At 46.8% G+C, this 23,449-nt stretch overlaps 1 protein-coding gene across 2 annotated transcripts in view; it reads right to left on the bottom strand.

Moving 5' to 3' along the window:
* Nucleotides 1-7,686: 7,686 nt before the first annotated feature.
* The window catches only part of Pp2A-29B (Protein phosphatase PP2A regulatory subunit A), a 42,497-nt gene continuing 26,734 nt past the window's right edge, over nucleotides 7,687-23,449 (bottom strand). The window contains exons 11-13 of one of the 2 annotated variants that reach the window (XR_011231110.1): nucleotides 20,204-20,295; nucleotides 19,448-19,527; nucleotides 7,687-9,004 (exon numbers count right to left, since the gene is read on the bottom strand). Coding sequence is in view for 1 of the 2 variants with exons in the window: in XM_045753428.2 (XP_045609384.1) it covers nucleotides 8,979-9,004; nucleotides 20,204-20,295 (118 nt within the window). In the remaining variant the exon portion in view is untranslated. The remainder of the gene's footprint in view (nucleotides 9,005-19,447; nucleotides 19,528-20,203; nucleotides 20,296-23,449) is intronic. The other variant, XM_045753428.2, reaches the window with a different exon arrangement.

The following is a 23,449-nucleotide window of genomic DNA, read 5'->3' as shown; positions in this document are numbered from 1 at the left end:
CCATTGGTCAAGCCTTGCTAATTCCGTCTTAAACACGCATCCGAGAACAAGCTGGTGGTTCATCTTGAGGATTAAGTGGTGTTTTAGCAGGTATAGCCTCTGTTGGGGTTTGAGTGACGCCTTAGTGATGTTCGTCAGGCCGTCCTCAAACGGGGAACCATAGGATAAGCGTCTGCCCCCGGCCCCGATAAGTATTCCTAAGTACTTATACTCGTCCGCCACACTCATAGTACCGATTTCATCGTTCCCGACGTAGTATGCCTTCCTGGTGGGAACATGCCACGTCTTGCGATGTGCATCGATCGCTATGCTTAGCGTACGGCATTTCGCAGCATTTACTTTAAGACCAGAGCCACGCAGTGTGTGGCAAATACTTGTTATGATTGTTTGTAGTCCAGCAGCTGTTTCTGCTGCCACAACCAGATCGTCAGCGAATGCCAATGCTGATATCTTTTCGCCCCCCAGTCCAACCCCTCTCCCCAAGTCCTTTGCCCTAGTAATTGCCTCATTAATTATTATGTTAAAGAGAAATGGAGACAGGGGGTCACCCTGTTTCACCCCCCCCCCCCTAGTGGTCAGGATGTCCTTCAACTTCTCCCCTTGGCTGGTTATTACGGTTGAGGACTGATCATAGCCCGACATTATGTATGTCCTTAAAGGCTTCGGAATACGTTTCATGGCCCAATGGATGACCGGATGGGAGACGCTATCAAAAGCCTTCTCCATATCCAGAAACGCTAGGTGCGTGTTGTGCTTGAGCGCGCGAGCCTCAGCTAAGGAGGGCATCCAGGATCACCAGGTTTTCAAGGCATCCGCCCACAGGGACGAAGGCCTTCTGCCGCCTGTCGATCCTGACTGCCTCGGAGTCTGCTGCTCAGAATCTTATGGAACAGCCTCACTATCGTAGATGACATGGTTATGGGGCGATAGTGGGAAGGAGAGTCTGGGGTAGGTTTCATAGCTATCAGCACTGTCTTATTCTTGCGAAGAGGTTATGGCAGGGATTCGTTTACCAACCACAGATTAAACAATTTTGCAAACACCCTGATTGGTATAGCTTTAAGTAGACGTATAGTGATACCATCTGGGCTGGGAGCAGCATTGCTACTTGCCTTGAGAGCAACAAGGATTTCCTCTGGTGTTATAGGGTCTGATTAACTGGATCACGGTCACGAATTGGGCGGCGGTCCAGTGATGTGGATCAAGAGAATAGTGTCTCCCAGAATGGAAAGAGACGAGCTCTCTCCACCTCCTCAGTGGGGGTTACTTTCCAGTCTCCGGAAAGGACGCGTGCAGCGGCTTTTGAACGATCCTTCTTGTACAGGCTCTGACACAGAACGTACTGTGCTCTTCGCTCCCTCTTTCCTCCGGTCGGAGGTTGGGTTGGATCGGCATGATTAATCGGTGGAGGTCTCTGTCGACGCGTAGGGCGAGGGCGCAGTGCGTGGTCACCAGATTTTTTGGCAGAAGTAACCACTCGAGCATGGCGCTCAAGGATCCTATCCACGTTATGGCCGTTACCACTGACCAGGTCAGTGATTGCCTCATCAAGGAGTTCTTCCCCCATCCGGTTTCCTGGTCCCTGGGTGCAATAGCTGCAAGGAATTCCACCTTGGTTTCCTTCCAAGAAGTTTCCTCGGGGGTCCCGTCAGGGGGGGAGGGGGGGGGGGCACGTCAGGTTCAGCGCCATCGGGGGCGCCCACCTCCGCCCTGATATTGCCTCTCTGTCCATGGTTCCTTAATGGGCTAGGCTGTACGCCCTCCCTGTCTCAGTTAGACAGTGAAGACTCCGAGCCCTCGCCCTCCACTCGATTTCCGTATTCCACCACCAATTCTTTGTACTCATTCATCAAAAGTTCTTTGACTTTTGATGGACTCTAAAGTTCCCGAAGGAAAGTGCTGTTGCAGCCTCTGGTTCATACCTTCCCGGCCTCCCTGGGGTCTGCCTTCCAGCTTCACCTCTTCCATTGCCAGGAGGCGTTTCTCCTCATCGGTCTACCTTGCTTTGGGCCTACCCGCCCTACTCGCGGCCTCTTCAAGTTCCTGGTGGTATTGGACCTTGTGCATGCGGCTCAGATGGACTCGCATTGCTCTATAGTCTCGAAAGGATCTGCCACAGTTTGAACAGTCTGGCGACCGGTCATTCATAGCCGGATCGTCATGTAGGTCACCCATCGTGCTGACAGGGGTCAGTACGTCTCCGTAATGGTTTTCACAAAACTTTATGGGTGACAAGGCACGAAAACCCTTGACAGGGGCAGACGGCCTTTGGGATTGCTCAAACCAAGTGTCAATGACAAATGGCCCCTACTGCAGGTGGACGGAAGGTCCCCTTAGAGCAGCAGCAGGGGGGGGGGGGAGCCCTAGCTGTTTGCGCAATCAGGAGTGCCACGTGAAGGCCAGCTAGGGACTTTACACAGCTACCGCGAGCGATAACTGTGCACTATGTACTCTCTTAAGCATACACAATCGAAAGCGAGGAGCGTCTAAATGCAAATACCTGCGGGAGAGAGTCATAGTTACTAAGTGCATCTGGTATCTCCCCCGCTCTTCCTCCACATTATACTGAGTGCCTGTGCTACCGGCACTTTGCGTTTCTTTATAAATATTGAATTCCATGAATCTGGACCCGGGGCCGAGTGCATGGGCATGTTTTTAATTTCTCTTTCAAAGTCTAGTACGCTCGTGTTGATATCAGTTATATTTACAGGTGTTTGGATATCTCGCATAAAGAAATTATCTGGATCTTCCACTTTCATATTGTTTATTGGAGTGCTAAATATGTCCTCATACTGCTTTTTTAGGATTTCACTAATTTCTTTGTCATCCTCCGTGTATGAACCTTCACTTGTACGAATAGGTCCAATACTGGCAGTGGTTTTTGCTTTTGATTTCGCATATGAGAAGAAGTATTTTTAATTTTTCTTTATTTCCTGAATTGCTTTCTGTTCTAACTGCCTTTCTTCAGTTTGATACGAGTGTTTCAATTTCCGCTCGATTTCTTCGATATCCCTATTTAAATTATTCCTTCTTTGACGAGGAAGTCGTGTCTGCTTAAGCATTTCCGTTATTTTTTTCCTGCGTTTATAGTGTCGTCTGCGTTCTCTTTCTACGTTGGATCTCTTTCTGGCTTTCCTCAAAGGAACATGTTTCAGACAGACTTGATACGCTTCCGAAGTCAGTTTTTCTATTCCTTCTGTAGGACTTGTATTACTTAGAACAGTTTCCCATGGAATGTTTGTAAGTTCCCTGTTTATTTTCTCCCAGTCAATAATCCCAGTTTAATAATTTTATTATTAAAATTGAATTTATGAATAGCCCCTCTCGCTTGATCAACGTTTTAGGTCTATTCTGAGTATTGATGGTCGTTTGCACTTCAATGAGCTTGTGATCTGAGTATGTAGTATCTGATATCGTAATGTCCCTGATAATGTCTTCATTGTTCGTAAAGACCAGATCTAAAATAGTTTCATTTCTCGTTGGCTCCGATATCTGCTGGTTGAGTGAAAATTTGTCACAGAATCTAAGTAGTTCTCTAATCTGTGGTTGGTTAGGTCCCGATAGGTTTCCTGGTATATTATTATTGTTTGTTATTCTCCATCTGAGACTAGGCAAGTTGAAGTCACCTAGGAAGATAATATCAGGTATCGGGTTCTCCAAATTATCAAGGCTATTCTCTATTTTGTTTATCTGTTCTGTGAATTCCTCAGCCGTTGCATCTGGCGGTTTGTATATTAGAATAATCACTAAATTTATTTTCTCTATTTTTAATCCCAGTACCTCTACCACCTCATTTGTAACGTTAAGGAGCTCCGAGCATACAAGGTCTTCCCTAATATACAGACCCACTCCTCCATGTGACCTAATTTTCCTATCACACCCGTATAGGTTATATCCTGGAATCCAGATCTCACTGTCCAAGAATTTCCCTGCATGGGTTTCTGTGAAAGCTCCAAATACTGCATTTGACTCCGTGAGGAGGCCATTTATGAACTGTACTTTGTTGTTTGTTCTTGCTTTTAGTCCTTGTATGTTGGCAAAGATGAATGAGGTTACTCTATTAGTAATAGTTTGAATGGGAGACTTTTTCGGCAAGTCCATTATGCGTGGACATAATGAGTTTGTTCTGACCAGTACTGATTGTTATAGGGCAGTTGTCTGTCGTAGTTGTAGTTCCCTTTCGGTGTGTAATTGTATCTGTAATTCTGGAATGCAAGTGGATCTGGCATCCAGTTCCATACACTCTCCATGCTCCTCCTTTTGAATTCTCTTTCGGTTTGATATAAAAAAATTATCGAGTTTCCTCCAAATTCATTATCCTGCTTGCCACTCTTTATGTAACGTTCCGTGCCTTTCACGTGAAAGTGTGGGCAGCTGAGGTCATAGCATTTTCTGTCCTCCAGTGAGGTTTGGCACATGTCAGGATGGAAAAACCTACATATTGATCCAAATCGACACTCACCTTTCCTAAGCATATTTAAACATATTTTGGGATGTTGGTAACTGCATTCTAATCCTTTCTTATTACCAGCATATCTATATGTCTGCATATTCCCTCTGCATAAAATTTGCATATGTCTGTCCTTGTGGTCTGACCCGCTCTATCGGGGACCGTTGTAGCGTCTGTACCTATCGAGCTGTCAGTGCTGTCTGGTACAATTTCTAGTTTACTGTCATCTACATCCTGGCCTACTGAGTCAGAACTTCTGAGTTTAGAACTTCCTGAGTTTCTGCTTCAGTTTCATCCCTGACTATAGCCTCCGCCCCTGGTATATTATAATTATTGTTGTTCCTTTCCCACTCTTTCTGGATGGCTGGTAGGCTTCCAATGAACGATGTTTTCCGTTCATGCGTCATGTTATCTAGAAGGTTTTTTTTAGGATATTCCAAGCTGGCAGGTCATTTTTACACCGCGCGGCATTTTTGACCGCGAGGGAGGGTCGGAAGGACACACGCTCATCTTGGAAGTCATGCACATTCAACACGAATGTGCATGACGTAAGAGGAACAATTCAATTTGGACGATAGGGAGCAGGGCGGCGCTCCCATTAAGTGACCGTGAGTTAAACATGTATGGGCAATACATAACCTAGCCAGAACCGTTTCCCATCGCCGGTTGTGGTGGTAGGAAGAAGGCCACTGGGACACTACTCTTAAGAGCACGCAGTTTGTTACCAGTAACAGAAGACCAACAACCCAGCCAACGGGCAAGGATGGAGGAATGAATAACTGGATAAGTCAGAATGAGGAATGCCTTTACGGGAAATGGGACAAGTGTGGATAGCTTCCGTAGCAGCAGCATCCGCACGCTCATTTAAGCAGATGACCCAAAAATCAGCATGAAAATTACCTCGACTGAAGACATTGAAAAAACTTCAAGCAGATATTAATAAAGTTTTCGACTGGGCAGCAGAAAATAACATGATGTTTAAGTGTTAAATTCCAGGTACTCAGGGAGCCGGTCGGCCAAGCGGACAGCACGCTGGACTTGTGATCCTGTGGTCCTGGGTTCGATCCCAGGCGCCGGCGAGAAACATTGGGCAGTTTCTTTCACCCTATGCCCCCTGTTACCTAGCAGTAAAATAGGTACCTGGGTGTTAGTCAGCTGTCACGGGCTGCTTCCTGGGGGTGGAGGCCTGGTCGAGGACCGGGCCGCAGGGACACTAAAAAGCCCCGAAATCATCTCAAGATAACCTCAAGAAGATAACGGTAAAAATGAGGACCTTAAACATAATACAGGGTACAAAATACAATCAAATGTGCCCATAGTAGGAAAACAGCATGTCAAGGATTTGTGAATAATGATGTCCGACGACCTAACGTTTAAGGAGCATAACCAAGCAAATATTGCGTCAGTCAGAAAAATGATAGGATGGATTACAAGAACTTTCAAATTCAGGGATCCCATCACAATGGTCGTACTCTTCAAGTCACTTGTGTTGTCCCGTCTTGAATACTGCTTAGTGCTCACTTCCCCCTTCAGAGCAGGAGAGATTGCTGAAATAGAGGGAATACAGAGAACATATACGGCACGCGTAGACGAGATAAAGCACCTAAATTATTGGGATCATCTCAAAGCTCTCCAAATGTACTCTCTAGAAATAAGATCTGGAGATATCAAATAATATACACGTGGAAGATACTGGAGGGCCAGTCCCCAAATCTACACAGTAAAATAACAACGTACTGGAGTGAACGATATGAAAGAAAATGCAGAATAGAACCAGTGAAGAGCAGAGGTGCCATAGGCACAATCAGAGAACACTGTATGAACATCAGAGGTCCACGGTTGTTCAACACCCTCCCAGTGAGCATAAGAAATATTGCCGGAACAACTGTAGACATCTTCAAGAGGTAAACAAGACTGGTTCCTGCAAGGAGTGCCGGACCAACCGGGCTGTGGTGGGCCTGCGGGCCGCTCCAAGCAACAGCCTGGTGGACCAAACTCTCACAAGTCGAGCTGGCCCCGGGCCGGGCTTGGGGAGTAGAAGAACTCCCAGTACCCCATCAACCAGGTAAGGAAAGATTGAGGAAGATGAGAACCAGACCCATGCGTGCAAGCTCGTCCAGGATCGCAATCCCCTGCGCTTTGTGTCGAAGGCTCCTTTGATGTCAACAAATACAGGGTACCTAGCCGTGTCATTAGTCAAATAATTAACTATAGTTTGCCGTGCTCCGTCCTTTAACAAATTCATTAACCCCCTCCCCTAACCTGCCTATTTTGTGCAACTGTCGGTTTAGGATGATCCTTTCAAGCATCTTGCAAGTGCATGACACGAGACTGATGGGTCTAACTGCTAGGGTCATTGGGCTTCGGTGAGAATAATCATTACGTGTTTCCATCAAAACTCACATTGTAAGCCCATATATAATACTTTTTTTGTCAATTAGGCCTATATTTTGTTAACCAGTGAAGTAGGAAATAAAGGCTCTCCTAGCAAGCTTACCACAAGGGGCCCTGTGGCTGAGTGGACAGTACTTAGGATTCGTAATCCTAGGGTCGGGCTTCGATCCCCGGTGATGGGAGAAAACAAATAGGCAGTTTCTTTCACCCTGAGGCCCGTTTACCTAGCAGTAAACTGGTACCTGGGAGTTAGACAGCTGTTACGGGCTGCTTCCTGGAAGGGGAAGGGGGGAGGGGAGAGTGCAGTGTTGTGGGCGAGGGGAACCCCCCCCCCCCCCAGCTAGAGTGACAGTAGAGAGGCGGGCGGAAAGAGCAGAGCTCAACCCCCGCAAGCACAACTAGGTCAATACGATACTTTCCTGCACATGTCTAGTAAGCAACACCGCTTCCATGACCCAGGGCCTAAGTGGCCCTCTTCCATAGTACCAGCTTCATGTGACAAATTAAAAAAAAGTTTATATTTTTGCATTTTACATGAAAATGTATAAATTTATCTATTTTCTCCATAGCCAGGCATAGAGGCAGCTTTGATCAGTGCCTCACTTTATAAGGGAAGGGAAGGAATTAGCAGAGGAAAGTGCCAAGCCATAACAACTATATAGCACCTGGGAGTAGTCAAGAAATGGATTTGGGACGGGACCGAGGAGGAAAGATGCCTAATCACTTTCACAGTTGGGGACTTTAACTCTACTTTAGGAGTTAAACAAGTCCTTGTTTACATGTTCATCTTGCAGCCTTCGCAACAAACATTCTTCACACGTCTGGTTACTGAACAACACGTCCACTATGGAATATTTATTTGTACAGAAAAGTTATAGAATACATTAGCATCATAGCTCATCACATGAACAATAAATGTTAAACAAAAATGGATTGCTATTTCTTTTTATCTCTTGCAAAATTATATATGTATATATTATATAAAAAAAATCAATAAAATAAAAATGAGTGGAAGAAGGTGACGTAAGAGGAGCAGAGATGGCAAAGGTCCCCCCATCTGTCACACTAGTAATTAGTCCATCTAATATATTGCCACTAACAATAAATCCCATCTCAAAAACAATTAAAAATGCAGAATTTTGTTTTCCATTGGTTGAATGTAAAAGTATATATGTGATTGAAGATAAATTTGGCTCTATAGCAGATTAAGTGTAGTAAACAAAAACCTAAACGGCCTCAGAACTGGTAATGGTGTTGGAGCGTCTCCATCCCCAAGCTCCAGCCACTCTATTATCCACATCTGCAGTCAACTCCTTTATGGGGGGACACCACCAAGGTTATGGAGACGCTCCAATGGCTTACACATTATGGTCTTGCCCTTTGCTTCCACTTTGACAATGTCTTGTCTTCTGATCCCAAGGTATTTATGTTGCAACTGACTATGTCATGTTCTAATTTATATATATAATTTTTTGTTTCATCATGACTAAAGTGTTCCAATATTCCGGGGCACTGAAGAGAGACAGCCGAACTCGTCCACTAATGCACCAAAGTCGAGACAATCGTGGTTCTCTTCCTTTAATATTATGAGTTTCTAAACATTCATTCAAGTTACCATAAAAGCACATACAGAAATCCTGCTGTGTAGATACTCCCACAGCATCAGCTAATTCTCAAAAAATAAAAGGGGGGGGGGGAAGGGGGGAAGAGACTACTGGTGTAACATCTTAAATACAAGCAATAATCAATAAATACCAGTACTAAAATAGTCATCACTAATAAGGCTTTGATGATAAAATGAAGATATGACAGTAATCTGTTTTTCTCACAGGATAATTGGATCCAAAAGATGACACCTAAATTGAGAACTGATTCACTGCCGGCTGAAGTGTTGGGGTATAGGGGATCGAGCAGGCTGCCTCATCACAAGGCAGCCCAGAATACTAATCACAAAGTTTACAAAGCATCGGGGGAAGGTTTACTGGGAAAGAAAATATATAGGAAGGAGAGGTGTGTGATAAAATGTTCTCTCATTTGCTCCCAACATTTCCAAAGTCTTCTGGAGAAACGGTCACTTCCGTGATTGGGTTCTATATGATGGCCACTTGTGCACTCTTGTGATGTGTGTTGATGCTTATGAGGCAAACAACGGAGTCATGGCTGTTGAAACAAAACAAACATCAGTTTTCTTACAAAAGCCTATAATTATACATTACACCATGTACTTAGCTCATTAGTCCATGCACTCAATAAACTATAAACAGCTTTTATACAGAATAACAAACACTAAAGTACATAACTCATTCTTTGACTCAAATATCCCTATTCAAGATCAACTTTCAAACTGAACAACATTCCTAAAATACACTAAACTAATGCACCACAAATTCCCAGAGAAATGTTTGACTTGTTTGCCTTTCCAACTTCATCTCATGTCTGAAGTAAATCCACGCCCACTACGCAATATGGTGACCACAATCCACGCCCACTACGCAACATGGTGACCACAATCCACGCCCACTACGCAACATGGTGACCACAATCCACGCCCACTACGCAATATGGTGACCACAATCCACGCCCACTACGCAATATGGTGACCACAATCCACGCCCACTACGCAACATGGTGACCACAATCCATGCCCACTACGCAATATGGTGACCACAATCCACGCCCACTACGCAACATGGTGACCACAATCCATGCCCACTACGCAATATGGTGACCACAATTCACGCCCACTACACAACATGGTGACCACAATCCATGCCCACTATGCAATATGGTGACCACAATCCACGCCCACTACGCAATATGGTGACCACAAGCCACGCCCACTACGCAACATGGTGACCACAAGCCACGCCCACTACGCAACATGGTGACCACAAGCCACGCCCACTACGCAACATGGTGACCACAAGCCACACCCACTACGCAATATGGTGACCACAAGCCACACCCACTACGCAACATGGTGACCACAAGCCACACCCACTACACAATATGGTGACCACAAGCCACACCCACTATCCAATATGGTGACCACAAGCCACACCCACTACGCAATATGGTGACCACAAGCCACACCCACTACGCAACATGGTGACCACAAGCCACACCCACTACACAACATGGTGACCACAAGCCACACCCACTACGCAATATGGTGACCACAAGCCACACCCACTACGCAACATGGTGACCACAAGCCACGCCCACTACGCAACATGGTGACCACAAGCCACGCCCACTACGCAACATGGTGACCACAAGCCACACCCACTACGCAATATGGTGACCACAAGCCACACCCACTACGCAATATGGTGACCACAAGCCACACCCACTACGCAATATGGTGACCACAAGCCACGCCCACTACGCAATATGGTGACCACAAGCCACACCCACTACGCAATATGGTGACCACAAGCCACACCCACTACGCAATATGGCGACCACAAGCCACACCCACTACGCAATATGGCGACCACAAGCCACACCCACTACGCAATACAGTATTGCTCTGGGCAAGTACAGTGACCAGAATTAGATGGCATAGTCAGCATGTGCCTGAATCAGGGCCAAATATAATTTAACACTTGTCCTCCGGGGACGTAGTCGACGTCCACAAATAACTCTGCGGATGTCCGCCTGTGACGCATATGGCGTCCAAAATTTAAATTTGTTAAAATTCCATTTGTTTTCTGATTATGGGAGCCGGTCAGCCGAGCGGACAGCACACTGGACTTGTGATCCTGTGGTCCCAGGTTCGATCCCGGGTGCCGGCGAGAAACAATGGGCAGAGTTTCTTTCACCCTATGCTCCTGTTACCTAGCAGTAAAATAGGTACCCCGGTGTTAGTCAGCTGTCACGGGCCACTTCCTGGGGGTGGAGGCCTGGTCGAGGACCGGGCCACGGGGACACTAAAAAGCCCAGAAATCATCTCAAGATAACCTCAAGATGGTACTGTACTAGTTTTAAAATGCACACCTTTAGATTGTGAAACCTTCGATACCAGAATGAACAATGTAGCATGAAAATTGAGGTGAGAAAACTGAAGAGTTTTTACACATTTTAGTGGTTGCTCGCTCACGGGTAATGCTCGGGCAACTATTGGATTTGCTGTGGGTGGCACGCCGGGCTTTTTGACCTAATATGCATCTCTCTCTATAGAGAATTCTATTATGAACAATTTGATACCAAAATGAATGCCAACACAAAAACTGAAGAGTATACACATTTTAGTGTGGGCACGTGCTCATGGGGGAACACTCTTTCCCCTGAGCACGCCAGGGATGCGTGTGGGCACGTGCTCATGGGGGAACACTCTTTCCCCTGAGCACGCCAGGGATGCGTGTGGGCACGTGCTCATGGGGGAACACTCTTTCCCCTGAGCACGCCAGGGATGCGTGTGGGCACGTGCTCATGGGGAAACACTCTTTCCCCTGAGCATGCCAGGGATGCGTGTGGGCACGTGCTCATGGGGGAACACTCTTTCCCCTGAGCACGCCAGGGATGCGTGTGGGCACGTGCTCATGGGGAAACACTCTTTCCCCTGAGCACGCCAGGGATGCGTGTGGGCACGTGCTCATGGGGAAACACTCTTTCCCCTGAGCACGCCAGGGATGCGTGTGGGCACGTGCTCATGGGGAAACACTCTTTCCCCTGAGCACGCCAGGGATGCGTGTGGGCACGTGCTCATGGGGAAACACTCTTTCCCCTGAGCACGCCAGGGATGCGTGTGGGCACGTGCTCATGGGGAAACACTCTTTCCCCTGAGCACGCCAGGGATGCGTGTGGGCACGTGCTCATGGGGAAACACTCTTTCCCCTGAGCACGCCAGGGATGCGTGTGGGCACGTGCTCATGGGGAAACACTCTTTCCCCTGAGCACGCCAGGGATGCGTGTGGGCACGTGCTCATGGGGGAACACTCTTTCCCCTGAGCACGCCAGGGATGCGTGTGGGCACGTGCTCATGGGGAAACACTCTTTCCCCTGAGCACGCCAGGGATGCGTGTGGGCACGTGCTCATGGGGGAACACTCTTTCCCCTGAGCACGCCAGGGATGCGTGTGGGCACGTGCTCATGGGGAAACACACTTTCCCCTGAGCACGCCAGGGATGCGTGTGGGCACGTGCTAATGGGGAAACACTCTTTCCCCTGAGCACGCCAGGGATGCGTGTGGGCACGTGCTCATGGGGAAACACTCTTTCCCCTGAGCACGCCAGGGATGCGTGTGGGCACGTGCTCATGGGGAAACACTCTTTCCCCTGAGCACGTCAGGGATGCGTGTGGGCACGTGCTCATGGGGAAACACTCTTTCCCCTGAGCACGCCAGGGATGCGTGTGGGCACGTGCTCATGGGGAAACACTCTTTCCCCTGAGCACGCCAGGGATGCGTGTGGGCACGTGCTCATGGGGAAACACTCTTTCCCCTGAGCACGCCAGGGATGCGTGTGGGCACGTGCTCATGGGGAAACACGCTCTTTTCCCTGAGCACGCCAGGGATGCGTGTGGGCACGTGCTCATGGGGGAACACTCTTTTCCCTGAGCACACCTGGGATGCGTGTGGGCACGTGCTCATGGGGGAACACTTTTCCCTGAGCACGCCAGGGATGCGTGTGGGCACGTGCTCATGGGGAAACACGCTTTTTTCCCTGAGCACGCCAGGGATGCGTGTGGGCACGTGCTCATGGGGAAACACTCTTTTCCCCGAGCACGCCAGGGATGCGAAAGTCTTAAGGACCATGTTTCCATTTATTGCTGATGTTCTGGTTAAAAGCAAACTATATATATATATGCCATGTGCTTTGTCAATGCCATTGACACACTGTTGGCCAAGTCTCTAGGTCACTGCCAATCATAACCCTACGATTTCTTTGCAACTATTTGCCCATATGCAGCATTCATCCAATAATACTGTTTATCACCATCTCCAGTGTTTAAGATTGAACTTATCAATCAATATTCAACTGTATCTGCCCCATTTATCCAAAGTTCTATAATGTGATGAAGTCTTTCTGCAGGTTTTCCACAATGTCCATTCAAGATTACTATTCACTCACTTTTGTGGTCTGCAAACTTGCTGGTATTACTGTTCACAACAATGGTGCCAGTACCAATCTAGAGGGACATGCCACTAATGACGTTTTTCAACTCCCAACTTCACCACATTGATGCTAACTGCTTTCCAGCCTTCACCCAAGCTCTGATGCAGCTGACAACATTCCCTCCAATGTCTCTGGCTTGCCCAATCACTTTGGCTGTATGGTAGAGCAACAGTCTCGCTTCATGCAGGTCGGCGTTAGATCCCCAACCGTCCAAGCGGTCGGGCACCATTCCTTCCCCTCATCCCATCCCAAATCCTTATCCTCACCCCTTCCCAGTGCTAGATATAGTCTTAATGGCTTGGCACTTTCTCCTGATAGTTCCCTACAGGCTTGGCCTTATTAGCCTCATTCATGGGGTGAAGAGTAAAAGGCATTACTAAAGTCAAGATGAACATTACTACTCTCAACTGCCTCAATATGCTTTTATGAATGATAGATTGGGTAGACCACCCTCACAATAATCCATGTTGAGTATCCATTACTCTCATCACATGACCTTATAATGATCCAGGACAGACCAAATCGTCATTTCATCATTTTCTGACGAGTGGTTTGGATACCAGGGTTATGCGGCAAGGTGATTTCTTACCAAGATCACTATTATAGCCACAAGTAACTTCTCCGCTTTCAGCATCACAGTAATGGGACGTCAGTTTGCACTAGAGGGCATCAGCATCCTTGAATAGTGGGAAAATGGTCACCCACCAGGCACCATGAACTATTTCCGTCTTGAATTTATTGAACAAGGAGGGAACCAGTCATGCCCAAGTCTCTCTCCCACCCCCCCCTCCTTCCCTCTTTTCACACACACACACACACACACACACACTGTGAGGCGGGACCAAAGAGCCAAAGCTCAATCCCCGCAAGCACAAATAGGTGAGTACACTATATGCAAACACACATTGAAAATGTGTGTGTATATATTTATATAAATAAGCAGAGGTGTATTCTATCACCGTTGTAGCATCTCCCAAAATGTTCACAACTCCCCAATTAATGACTTAACATGCAACAGAAATCAAAAGTAACTGATTAAAGCATTCTAAATTTCTTCATTGACACTATGAGCAAGTTACACACACAGTTGCATCTGCTCTTCCTAAAACTTAAAACACTAAATATTACACATTATAAGACCACTTTAAAAGTGTTCATGTGAGAGGAAGCCACTCACTACCTCACACTACAATGTAATACATGCCACACACACACACACACACACACACACACAACCTCTAATCCTTAAAAATATAATTCGCACAGTCTCTACACCATACAAAATGGCACAAGGCTCTTACCTGCTTACGGAGAACTTTCGACAGTACAAGAGGTATACCAATTTATTGGTATTGGTGGTATCGCACCTTTTTTCAGTAATTAGTGGTGTCATCCTTTTTATTCAGTATCGGTACCAGTTAAATTTTAGGCAATACTTTGTTAAGAGGGTGGAGTGAGGAGGGGGGGAGTAGGGAAGGGGGAAGAGGATTGGCATACGAGTAGATGACTTTCGACTGTTGGCACAAGTCAATTTTCTAAACCCATACAGTATGTCAAGGAACCCATGAGAAAGGGTATCGATGAATCGGCTCGACTTGTGGAAATATTTTCAGGTCAGCTACAAGGGAAATCAAATATGAGACTCCTGAGTGAGTGATCTGTATACTAACATCAAGAATTTGGAAGTATGAATGACTGCATAAAGAAGAACACAATAGCTTGATGAATCTATAAACAAACATTCAGGCTGTCCAACAATCAAACCTAAATCCATGATCACGTGAGGAACACGTACCATCGGCTCGTGCTGCGCTCAATAGTGTGTGAGAGGAGATCAGGCGTGTGGTTACAAGTCCATTGTACAGCTTCAATATGAGTTCATAGGAATGAATGGTTAAAAGAGAGGACCATTGGCTGGTATGCCAATGGGAAAATTATGAAGCAATAAGAAAACGTAATCACAAGTACCATAGGCCGCAGAACTTAAAGAAAAGAAGATCACTCAAGACAGTGTCCTCAAATATTGGGAAGCAGTTGACAAGTTTCCATCCGTTTAAAGGAAGAACACCGACAGGATTAACCCATGGTTTACCCGAATCACAGTTTAACTCGGGCAACTGTGGGTCTAAGGAGGCACAATGCATAACAAATTAGTAAGAGGTACCAGAGGGCAAGGAATGAATACCTTAGGGTGAGAAGACAATAATATATAGCAAATAAAGCAGACACCAACCCAAATGTCTTCACAGCTACACTGGGAGGAAAAACACTAATAAACGATACGTTATGAACCTCAGAATAACGAAGGGCATATTATCAGAAAATGAGGGAGAAGTGAGGAACCCAAGATCCTAAAGTCTTAACAATAAAAAAACAAAAATGGCCAACCCGTGGAACAGTATAAAACCAAACACATGAGGATCGAGATGACCAAAGATGAAATAAGGAGACATCATCAGGAAGTCGACACAGATAAGGCTGTGGGACCAGACAACCTCACAGTGCATACCGAGGTATGAGCAAGCAGAATACTGGTCCACTTGCTGTTATACTGTAATACACAACTCAAAATGGGAAAAACCATAAATTTGGATATTAGCAAATATACAAAACGGGGAGAGTAACAAATTACAGACCAGTAGCCCTTAAATGTGTACCTTGCAAGGCAATTTAACAAATAAAAAAGCTGGTAGAACTTCTACTGATAACCGTATTTATAGAACCAATATGGGTTTAGGGACGGCAAATCTTGCCCCCACAAACTTGAGACTTCTACAAGCAGGCAACCAATCAAAACAGAAGGCTGGGCAAAATGCACATTTTTTGACTATCATAGAGCCTTCAACCCCACATAAGCCTAGTGCATAAGTTGGAGGAATGAGCAGGAGTGAGAGGGTGAGGAGAAGTGCACCCAAGCAAGAGGAGAGTATTCAAAGTTGCGAGATGTTGCCAGTGTTGTCCCACAAAGGTCAGTTAGGTCAAGCTTTAGCCCAAATTTATGTAAATATTCTCCCAAAACAGACTTCTTCCTTTCAATGGTTGCTGACGAAGCAGAAATTACAGGTTGGCCTGACAAAGAAAGCATGGTCCAAAATGTGGCTACTAGAGTTTAACTCGGGCAAGTATAAAGTAATGAAGCTGGGAGCTAGCAACACGAAGCAACACACACAGTACCAAATAGGAAAGGAAACTACCATGTGGGTTGATATCACACAATCTTTTCCCATGAACTATATCAAACAAAGTGATATCGGAAGACATTACAACAAATTACACCACACTACAATACATTACAACAAAATTTTCTGGAGAATAGACAGGGCAGAATACAACAAAATTTCTAGAGAATTGACAGGGGCAGATAGACAGTACATAAACAAGAGGACACTAATAGAGTACCAAAACATGGCATACATGTATTAATTTGTTTCCACTGTCACCGCCCCTTTCGCTAATGGTGAGAGGCACCACTGTCCCCCCCTCTCACTAGTGGTGAGAGGCACCACTGTCCCCCCCCCCTCACTAATGGTGAGAGGCACCACTGTCTCCCTCTCTCACTAGTGGTGAGAGGCACCACTGTCTCCCTCATCTCACTAGTGGTGAGAGGCACCACTGTCTCCCCCCCTCTCTCACTAATGGTGAGAGGCACCACTGTCTCCCTCCTCTCACTAGTGAGGAGAGGCACCACTGTCCCCCCCCCCTCACTAATGGTGAGAGGCACCACTGTCTCCCTCTCTCACTAGTGGTGAGAGGCACCACTGTCTCCCTCTCTCACTAATGGTGAGAGGCACCACTGTCTCCCTCCTCTCACTAGTGGTGAGAGGCACCACTGTCCCCCCCCCTCACTAATGGTGAGAGGCACCACTGTCTCCCTCTCTCACTAGTGGTGAGAGGCACCACTGTCCTCCCCCTCTCACTAGTGGTGAGAGGCACCACTGTCTCCCTCTCTCACTAGTGGTGAGAGGCACCACTGTCTCCCTCCTCTCACTAGTGAGGAGAGGCACCACTGTCCCCCCCCTCACTAATGGTGAGAGGCACCACTGTCTCCCTCTCTCACTAGTGGTGAGAGGCACCACTGTCTCCCTCTCTCACTAATGGTGAGAGGCACCACTGTCTCCCTCCTCTCACTAGTGGTGAGAGGCACCACTGTCCCCCCCCCTCACTAATGGTGAGAGGCACCACTGTCTCCCTCTCTCACTAGTGGTGAGAGGCACCACTGTCCTCCCCCTCTCACTAGTGGTGAGAGGCACCACTGTCTCCCTGAGAGGCACCACTGTCTCCCTCTGTCACTAGTGGTGAGAGGCACCACTGTCCCCCCCCCCTCTCTCACTAGTGGTGAGAGGCACCACTGTCTCCCTCCTCTCACTAGTGGTGAGAGGCACCACTGTCTCCCTCCTCTCACTAGTGGTGAGAGGCACCACTGTCTCCCTCCTCTCACTAGTGGTGAGAGGCACCACTGTCTCCCTCCTCTCACTAGTGGTGAGAGGCACCACTGTCTCCCTCCTCTCACTAGTGGTGAGAGGCACCACTGTCCCCCCCCTCTCTCACTAGTGGTGAGAGGCACCACTGTCTCCCTCCTCTCACTAGTGGTGAGAGGCACCACTGTCTCCCTCCTCTCACTAGTGGTGAGAGGCACCACTGTCTCCCTCCTCTCACTAGTGGTGAGAGGCACCACTGTCTCCCTCCTCTCACTAGTGGTGAGAGGCACCACTGTCCCCCGTCCCCCGTCCCCCCCTCACTAATGGTGAGAGGCACCACTGTCCCCCCTCCCCCCCTCACTAATGGTGAGAGGCACCACTGTCCCCCCCTCTCTCACTAGTGGTGAGAGGCACCACTGTCTCCCCCCCTCTCTCACTAGTGGTGAGGCACCACTGTCCCCCCCCTCTCTCACTAGTGGTGAGAGGCACCACTGTCCCCCCCCCTCTCACTAGTGGTGAGAGGCACCACTGTCCCCCCCCTCTCACTAGTGGTGAGAGGCACCACTGTTCCCCCCCTCTCACTAGTGGTGAGAGGCACCACTGTCCCCCCCCTCTCACTAGTGGTGAGAGGCACCACTGTTCCCCCCCTCTCACTAGTGGTGAGAGGCACCACTTCCCCCCCCCCTCACTAGTGGTGAGAGGCACCACTGTTCCCCCCCTCTCACTAGTGGTGAGAGGCACCACTGTTCCCCCCCTCTCACTAGTGGTGAGAGGCACCACTGTTCCCCCCCTCTCACTAGTGGTGAGAGGCACCACTGTTCCCCCCCTCTCACTAGTGGTGAGAGGCACCACTGTCCCCCCCCTCTCACTAGTGGTGAGAGGCACCACTGTTCCCCCCCTCTCACTAGTGGTGAGAGGCACCACTGTTCCCCCCCTCTCACTAGTGGCGAGAGGCACCACTGTCTCAATGTCATGGCATTTGTAAACGAGGAAATAAGTGTCGATCCAATTCTTTATCACGTACATCTCCATCTCTCTCTCTCTCTCTCTCCTTACATCACTTTCCCCATCTCTGTCCCACTCTCCTAAGCTTCTAATACATTTGTTTCCTAAGCATTGCATCTCCCTCTTGTTCCAATTTTCTCAGTCTGCTGCAAACTTTCCATGAAAATCTAATTAGTGAGTGCTCCCCAGAAGCAGACAAGCATTCTGTTCACTTGCATTGCAGTTCAGCCCTATTAGTAGCAGCTGGGTGATACTAGCCCAAGATCTCTACCACGGCCGTAACACTAGCCCAAGATCTCTACCACGGCCGTAATACTCGGCCAACAACCTCTAGTACAACCATAATACTCGTCCAACAACTTGTAATGCAGTCAGTGGAGTCGCAGCAGAAGCAACATGATAGACGGAGGGGCCATCCATTACAAGCACAAGCAGCAAAGATCCGCAAAAGTGCACACAGGCAGAAAACCCATAAACAATTGATAATGGTAACATATGCAACAGGGAAATAAAGCAGGAGAAACAGCCATGGAAATAAGACAAGTGCAAATTTTTGAGAAGACACGTCAACCAAGCAAAGGAAAACGAGAATAGAGACAAGACGTATGCAGGATTAATATGCAAAGCATGCAAGACGCTGAAGCCCTAGTGCAGAGCACATCACCACCCGTGTATAATGGAACACAGTACATCAGCCTTCCCCACTTGCGTCTCGTACCTTCTTCATCCCCTCCCCCCCCTTCCCTTCATGCTCAAAAACCGCAAATGGGTAATGTATCTGTACATACAAGAAGCATGTCAACCAAATATTTACATTCATTCACTCATTGGACTCCTGCTGTGAAAATCTTGCAAGCCTCTTCAAAGCTTACACTTGAGAAAACTAGCAACAGAATACTCCGTGGGACACAGGTCAAAGCATTTCCTCAAGAGATTTCAGAATTACATTAAATTTATTAGATCGGATCGCCCCCATTTCAGCGCGCAGAGGTGATCTCTTCTCAAGAAAACTGAGTGAATGAGACTCCACTTCTGGTGAAGTTCACTCTCATCTTACTTACCAGAAGCAAACTACGGCAGCACCTTTTCTTTTCTCAGCCAAAGGCTAGAAAAAATAAGGCCATTTATATTAGACCATTTTCTGAAAAGGCAAAGAGAGAATCTTGGATTATAAATTTTGGGGTTTTGTCGTTTCTACCATGCAAAAACATCAACTAAATACATCTACACAAATACTGAAGGTCGAGTGTCCCTGCATTGTGCAGGTCCCCGCAGAGAGTGTCCAGATTAAGTGAAGTTTTCTTGGTGAGTGCTTATCAATATATATGGAGTCTCACTCAACAGCGTCTACTACAAGAGCACTTTCACATGTCTTCAAAAGGTACTGTATATACCTGCAACACACTGGCAAACTTATAAAGCAATGAGACCAATTGCTACTGTGACCTGCCTCGCCCGACACAAGTGTATCCTGGTGCGGAAGAACAAGCACACAAACTGGCAATCTTGCATCTCACTCAGTCTCCAGGAGGAAAAAAAAAAAAAAGCGGGAAAAACTATGCGTAAAAACCAGAAGACATACTGCCAGAGGGAGAAAAAAAAATATAGTAGTTTGGAACACTGAATCTGTACACAACCCCGTTAACAGCAATTTAGACAACACCTTAAATATTAATTGTGGCACCTTAATTAGTAAATTATTTCATGAAAATTTCAATCAGCAGCCGTCTTATTTTTCAACATAAAACAGACTGGCAGAACATTAAATGTAATCAAGCACAACTCTTGGAGAGCCACTCGTGCGCCGCACCACCTACCTGTTAGTGCTTCCGAGGCAAAATATTTAACGTCGGTGTCGGGATCATCATTCAGTCTATCTAGAACACACTTTACTTGCGAATGGAGGGACCTGCCGACAAAAACAGTCTTCAATTTTCAAAATACATAATTATTATATTTTAGTTACTATTTTAGAACTATTAATATTCAGATACAACTATAAAATATAAAAATGTACAAGTTATTCAATGTACATAGCAATTATATCTGTACATAGAATTATACCTTTGATAAAAAAACCATATACCAACTAGCATTGTACATTTTAAAAAGTAATATCCATAATATAACTCCCCAACTTTCATCTATTCACATTTAAGGAAGGAAGGAAGGAGAGAAAGAGAGAGACAGACCCCCCTTGTCCAGCAGGTACATGTTACGTGACAGGTCCGACCATTCTACCTATCAGGTGCCTGCACTGAGAACAATGATGATGCGCACACACACACGATAGACTGTGGAAGGTGCGAAAAATGTTTAGTGAAGTGAGGGGAAAAGTTTTGCGACTATTTTATACCAGGACAAAATATTGTGATTGATGAATCGCTAACTCTCTTTCAAAGGACGATGTGCTGAACATCCCATAACAACAACATTGGTTTGGACTAAAGTTTGTCATCTTATGCGATTGTAAAAACAGAATATTCATCGATAGATCATATTCCAGTATAGAGGTTGACGTACAGGCTCACGAGCCATGTAAGTTTTCAGGCAGTGTGGTGAAAACACTGGTGCAACCAATGGCGAACAAGGAGCATATCCTGTACACAGACATACAGTACTATACCAGCCCCATGCTGACCATGTTCTTCCTATAACACAACACTGGAGTGTGGCACTGTCAAGCCACACAGGACGGACATGCCAGTGTTCGGTACTGGTATTGCAGTGGGCTATTGCCAGCTGCGAAAGAGTGACAATGTTATCTGTGTGTTGGAAGGACAGATGTGCTCACCTAGTTGTGGTTGCGGGGGTTGAGCTCTGGCTCTTTGGTCCCGCCTCTCAACCGTCAATCAACTGATGTACAGATTCCTGAGCCTACTGGGCTCTATCATATCTACATTTGAAACTGTGTATGGAGTCAGCCTCCACCACATCACTTCCTAGTGCATTCCATTTATTAACTACTCCGACACCGAAAAAGTTCTTTCTAATGTGTCTGTGGCTCCTTTGGGTACTCAGCTTCCACCTGTCCCCCCTTGTGCGTGTACCATCCGTCTTAAATAATCCATCCTTGTCCACCCTGAGAATTTTGTATGTGGTGATCGTGTTTCCCCTAGCTCTTCTGTCTTCCAGCAACATGAGGTGCAGTTCACATAGTCTGTCCTCATAACTCGTGCCTCTTAGTTCTGGGACTAGCCTAGTGGCACACCTCTGGACTTTTTCCAGTTTCGTTTTGTGCTCGACTAGATACAGGCTACATGCTGGGGCTGCATACTCCAGGATTGGTCTTACATATGTAGTATACAAGGTTCTGAAGGATTCCTTACACAGGTTTCTGAAAGCAGTTCTGATGTTAGCCAGCCTCGCATAGGCTGCTGCTGATATTCTTTTGATGCAGGCTTCAGGAGACAGGTTTGGCGTGATATCAACTCTCAAGATCTTTCTCTCTGTCCGTCTCGTGAAGGACTTCATCTCCCATTCGGTATCCAGTGACTGGCCTCCTAGTTCCTCCTCTTGTTTCATTACCTTACATTTACTTTGGTTGAACTTTAGTAGCCATTTGTCGGATCATTCCTTCAGTTTGTCTAGGTCATCTTGTAGCCTCATACTATCCTCCTCTGTCTTGATCCTCCTCATAATTTTTGCATCAGCAGCAAACATCGAGAGGAACGAGTCAATTCCTTCTGGGAGATCATTTACGTATATCAGAAACAGTATAGGTTCAAGGACTGATTCCTATGGGACTCCACTGGTGACTCCCCGCCACTCCGAGACCTCACCCCTCATGGTGACTCGCTGTGTCATGTTGCTTAGGTACTCCCTTAATCAGTGGAGTACCTTCCCTTTCACTCCTGTCTGCATCTCCAGTTTGTGCACTAGTCTCTTATGTGATACTGTGTCAAAAGCTTTCTGGCAGTCCAGAAATATGCAGTCTGCCCAGCCCTCTCTTTCTTGCCTGATTTTTGTTGCCTGGTCATAGAACTCAAACCTGTTAGGTATGATTTACCATCTCTGAACCCATGCTGATTTTGTGTTACAAAGTTCTTCCGCTCCAGATGTTAAACTAGCTTTTTTCGCACAATCTTCTCCATCATCTTGCATGGAATGCAAGTTAGGGACACTGGCCTGTAGTTCAGTGCCTCCTGCCTATCACCCTTTTTGTATACTGGGACTACATTGGCCATCTTCCAAATTTTCGGCAGTTCACCTGTTACCAGTGATTTGTTGTACACCGTGGAGAGTGGCAGGCACAGAGCTTCTGTTCCTTCCTTTAGAATCTATGGAGAGATTCCATCCGGGCCTATAGCCTTTGTCATGTCCAAATCTACCAGATGCTTCCTCACCTCCTCACTGGGAATCACAAACTCCTTTAGTTGTGTCTGGTTTGATGTTCCCTCTTTTATCTTTGGGACTTCTTGCTCTGCGGTGTAGAGCAAGGAGAAGTGAAGATGCGAGATGAATATGTTGACAACTATTCACACAGGTGCATTGTTGGACAGTGACAAAGTGAACTTTGCAACACAGGTGAAAATGTACAAGCCTGATTGTGTCAGACTACCTTGAGATGATTTCAGGGCTTAGTGTCCCCGTGGCCCGGTCCTCAACCAGGCCTCCTGGGTCCTAGTCCTGGACCAGGACTACAACGTAAATACAGTATGCACTTAGCAAATAAACGTGACATGATAGTTGGTGCAATCGAGTGTGTGAGAAAATCTGTGAAGTGGACAAAGAAATTGTTTTTCTACCTTGTGGATGTTAAAGTATTGAACTGTTACAACATGTATCTGGTGAAATCGGGCAAGAGACCAGCAATCCGTACATTCACTCTTGCTCTGATGGTGCAATTGCTGGCGAAATATTAGGTAGAAGGTAGTGTCGTGGACTTGTGCGCGTACACCGACAATGCCTCGAGCAGCTCCGGACAGACCGAAGTACAAAGACATGCCAAGTACAGGGACACGTGACAAGGGTAAATGTGCTTGTGTTGTTGCAAGCACCACACAACAGAGAGAGCAAAGTGCAAACCTGTCTGTACGTGGCGAGTTGAGTGCAAAGTTGTC

Source organism: Procambarus clarkii, chromosome 5, assembly GCF_040958095.1.
Source record: "Procambarus clarkii isolate CNS0578487 chromosome 5, FALCON_Pclarkii_2.0, whole genome shotgun sequence".
NCBI lineage: Eukaryota > Metazoa > Arthropoda > Malacostraca > Decapoda > Cambaridae > Procambarus > Procambarus clarkii.
Note: the sequence above shows the minus strand (reverse complement) of the source record. Positions and strands in the feature narration are given on the sequence as shown.